At 44.2% G+C, this 4,726-nt stretch overlaps 1 protein-coding gene across 2 annotated transcripts in view; it reads left to right on the top strand.

The window, feature by feature from the left end:
- GPR116 (G protein-coupled receptor 116) overlaps positions 1 to 3,935 on the top strand; it is a 49,797-nt gene extending 45,862 nt beyond the window's left edge. For both annotated transcript variants that reach the window (XM_009319666.1, XM_009319667.1), the window contains exons 21-22: positions 2,046 to 2,130; positions 3,248 to 3,935. In XM_009319666.1, coding sequence (XP_009317941.1) covers positions 2,046 to 2,130; positions 3,248 to 3,327 — 165 coding nt within the window. In that variant the 3' untranslated portion in view covers positions 3,328 to 3,935. The remainder of the gene's footprint in view (positions 1 to 2,045; positions 2,131 to 3,247) is intronic.
- Positions 3,936 to 4,726: the final 791 nt, after the last annotated feature.

Consider the following 4,726-nt stretch of genomic DNA (forward strand, 5'->3'; position numbering starts at 1 on the left):
GGACCTGTTGGAGCGGGTCCAGAAGAGGCCATGAAAATGATCAGGGGGATGGAACACCTCTCCTGTGAAGAAAGGCTGAGAGAGTTGGGGTTGTTCAGCTTAGAGAAGAGAAGGCTTTGGGGAGACCTTCTTGCAGCCTATCAGTGCTTAAAGGGGGCTTATAAAAAAGATGGCGGCAAACTTTTTAGCAGGGCCTGTTGCGACAGGACAAGGGGGAATGGCTTTAAACTAAAGGGGAGGAGTGAGACTAGATCTAAGGAAGACATTTTTTACGCTGAGGGTTGTGAAACACTGGCACAGGTTGCCCAGAGAGGTGGTGGATGCCCCATCCCTGGAAACATTCCAGGTCAGGTTGGACGGGGCTCTGAGCAACCTGATCTAGTTGCAGATGTCCCTGCCCATGGCAGGGGGGCTGGACTAGATGACCTTTAGAGGTCCCTTCCCACCCAAACTATTCTATGATTCTGTGATTCGCCTTTCCCTTTGCAGAACTTCATAAGATTCCCGTCATCCCATTTCTCCAGCCTGTTGAGGTCCCTCTGAATGACAGCGGAGTCATCTGATCTATCAGGCACTCCTTCCAGTTCTGTATCGTCTACACACTTGTTGAGGGTGCACTTTTCCCATCATCTATATCATTAATGAAGACGTTAAAACTGTATTGGACCCAGTACTGACCTCTCTGCATGTCCCCTCCAGCAACATGCTGAAGGCCCGGGAGGAGGCAGCCTGTGATTAGCCAGGCAGAGCAGCACTGTAAGTTTTACATGCTCTAACCATCTGCCACATTCAGATCTTGTGTCAGACGAACTGTCAGGAAAGACACAGTTTCTGCCTCACGTTTCTTCATTTAGGATCCCCAGAATCATCCACATGGATTTTTTTAACTGGTACTCCAAGTATTCCAGTATTTTCTGCAGGAGGATTACTCCTGGGAATCCAGGTCTGGGAACATTTCCTAATGCATTTTTAAAGCACCATTCCTTCTTTCTGGCTTGAAAATGACATCTGCTCGATGTGGTGCTATTCTGACTATGGGAAAAACTCCTTTTTCCCAGGAAACTGGAAGGAAGGCAGGAATAACTGATACAACTATCATTAAGCATGTCAGTTTCTTCATTCCCTCCTGTACTGACACATCCAGCAGAGTAAAGTAGAGAGAACAAGTTCTTAAGTCTTGGACCCCAATTCTGAATTCCTTTTCAGACAAAAATCTCCTGGGCGAGACACTTTCAACTCTAGTTGACGCTGCGGAAGCTGCCCCAGGCAGTGGGAATTGGCATATTTCCATGGCAGTTCTGCTGATAAGTAATAAATAAAGCAAGATCAAAATCTTTGATCAAACTTTTTAAATGTGATTCATTTACCTTCTTCCTCTACCACCTTATGATATAGGTGACAATGCACAAAACTGCCCCGTTTACACCACCACAGTACAACCTAATGAACGGAGAAAGATTGAACAGAAAAAGATGTGTTTTCCATACTTTTTTTGAACACACCTTTTGGAGGAATCCCATTAAATTCTCAAACCACTCCAGATCCATAAAAGAAACTTCATTTCAGCAGCAAAAAGTTTCTTCCTTCCCATCTGGACTGTAGAGAGTTGTGTTCCAATGCCCTCTAGTGTGTCAAGTTAAATTTGCCTCTGATTATCTCAGGCTATTGGCCTTCAACGACCACCCGTTAGCATGTAAGTCTTAGCTTTTCTGGTTATCTTAATGGATATACTCCCTCAGATAAGGGACCAGAACTCTGTACCATCTGATATGACAGACTCTGGAGCTTAAGCTATCTTCCCTGGCCAACAGTTAGAGACAGGCTGTTTGTGTCCTGCAGTTTCTTTTAAAATTGATCTCCTTCATCACCATCATAAACATGCAAATGGATGAACTTGATGCCTCACAAATATCTAACTTGTCCCTCTGTGGATTGCCTGCTTGTACTACTGAACAACATTTTATTGTAATCTTTTTTCCCCCCCTCAATGTGGCTACAAAGAAAGCTCTAGGCTTTTGACAAAAAGCAATTTTTCTCTCTCACAGTCAACCTCCCTGATCCTGGTGACGCCAATGCTTGCTATGAGCTATCCATTTTCAAGAACCTTTAACAACTTATGTGGAAAAACAGGTATGTGACAATAGATCTCTCCTACTGAAGCACAAACAAGGTTTTGCCTGTGTTCTCACTCTCAGGGTCTGTCTGTCCTGATATCTGTCAACCTATTTCTAGGTCTATCCATCCATCTACAGATGGTATTTCATCTTCTAGTACAAAGGAACTAATAAGTCATTGGAATCACTAGCATAATGGCTCATGATTGTAGCATAATGCTAGCAGCATAACTGTCTAACACTAAAACAAGTATTGGATGGTGGCATGTTTCACCAGTTCTAAAACCCACTAACCGAGCTTTGTTTTGAGCTTAATGATATCCTGACACGATGCTCCTCGGTTCATTTACTGTTCATGTACTCTTCACCACCTTGGAGTTGTATCTCTTCAAAGGTTCTCTGACAATCATTTTATGGATGTCACCATTTCAGTTATGACTTTATTTTGCAAGAAGCATTGCTGAAAATATGAGTAATTTCATTCCTAAATGTGTAATCTTTGCATCCAACCTTTGCTCAGAGAAGATGGTGACATTTGGTCAAAGTGGGATACGAAGGCAAGCAACTGCTTTTTAAGAGTCTGTTTATTAGTCAGATAACAGAACAAGAAGTTGGTCTCTGACTGAGATACAGTAAGTTTACATGAGTACACTAGCCAGATACAGAAGCCTCCCACCACAAGAATGAGACTTGCCCACAACTGCATTCCATGCTACTGCCACCTGAAACTCCCATATTATTAGCACTCTCTTCTGCTTTTGGGCTTTGTGCACCTGGATCTTAGTTTAGAGCCTCGTGGTCACAAGAGGGAGGGAGCGGGGATTCATCTCAAGAGCACGTGTTCTAGATGCGTCCCCATGCTCAAGAAAGACCAGTAAGTCCCTCCATTTGTGTGAGTAAATTACTACCCTATGGCATGATCGTCAGTTCAAGCAGACATGTCCTGGCTGTGTCACCAAACACATTGACTTCTGTGCTTTGCTGGTATTGCTGTAATCCAGCTAGTATCAGGGCTGCAGACCAAGTCAAAGCCACCTGGGTTATCAGGACAGGTCTAACTGTCCCTACTTTGCAGTGCCAATATATCCCAGGCTATCTGTCCTTATGTCTAACCACTATGCTTTGTTTTGCAGGAAAATACAGAGTGTCTTCTTCAGAGCCATCCAGCTCTTCCTCTGAAAACACTTCCAAGTCATATTCTTTGCTTAACTGAGGCACTGCAAATGCTAAATCATGTAAGTCTGCCCTTTCCAAGACACACACAAAAAGGACCTGTGAGTAAAGAAGTGGACTGCTTCACTGTGACTAAACTGTGCCTTGGTGCATTCTTCTGGAATAATCACTTCTGGTTAACGTGTAAGGCAGGGAAGCTTTGAGAGGTGGAATATTACAGGGGCTGCCAATCCCAGAAGAGATTACAAGATGTTTCAAACTTGGAAGGATTTGAAGGCCTTCAAGTGCCGGGAAGGACACTGGGAGTGAAGAATTCTCAGCCTTTAAGAGGGTGCTTAGCACTATGCAGTACTGAGCCATGAATTGCAGTGCTATACACAGCTATTGTCCAGTGGCTTTAGTATTTCCCCTATCAACTCTCTGAATGATTCCAAAGGCCTGTGTAGTTACACAAGTACCTCATAGCTTCTCTCCTGCCCTCATATTAGAGTCTGGAAAGGCCATAGGGTATAGTGCTCTCCACTTTCTATTTAAGACTTTCTGGAACCAAAGATTCACAACTGAGAAGGTCCATTTCAGATCTTCACTTTTGACTTGGATAAAATGAATACTATGATGATTCCTGCACGGCCTTCCTTCAGATGGAACGTACTGTGTCATGGTTTAACCTCAGTTGGCAACTGAGCACCATGCAGCCGCTCGCTCACTCCCCCCGCAGTGGGATGGGGGAGAGAATTGGAAGGGTAAAAGTGAGAAAACTCGTGTGTTGAGATAAAGACAGTTTAATAGGGAAAGCAAAAGCTGCGCACGCAAGCAAAGCAAAACAAGGAATTCATTCACTACTTCCCATGGGCAGGCAGGTGTTCAGCCATCCCCAGGAAAGCAGGGCTCCATCACGTGTAACGGTGACTTGGGAAGACAAACGCCATCACTCCAAACGTCCCCCCCTTCCTTCTTCTTCCCCCAGCTTTATATACTGAGCATGACGTCCCATGGTATGGAATATCCCATTGGCCAGTTTGGGTCAGCTGTCCTGGCTGTGCCCCCTCCCAGCTTCTTGTGCACCTCCAGCCTTCTCAGTCGGTAGAGCACGAGAAACTGAAAAGTCCTTGACTAATGTAAGCACTACCTAGCAACAACTAAAACATCGGTGCCTTATCAATTTTGTTCCCATCCTAAATCCAAAACACAGCACTGTACCAGCTACTAGGAAGGAAATTAACTCTATCCCTGCCGAAACCAGGACATACTGAAAGGTCCATGTGGCACTTTTTTGAAGAAAAGGAAGCTTTATATCCTTAACTATAATTGTCCTTCCCTTGATATGTAATGTGGTAAGACAAAGATGGCTGCTGCCCTCTACCACACAGGGGACTGCATTTATTTAATGCATAGTAATGCTAAGTATGCAAGGAGTCTCTTGTGTGAAGTCTGTATGT

This window comes from Pygoscelis adeliae, unplaced genomic scaffold (assembly GCF_000699105.1).
Source record: "Pygoscelis adeliae isolate BGI_AS28 unplaced genomic scaffold, ASM69910v1 Scaffold121, whole genome shotgun sequence".
NCBI lineage: Eukaryota > Metazoa > Chordata > Aves > Sphenisciformes > Spheniscidae > Pygoscelis > Pygoscelis adeliae.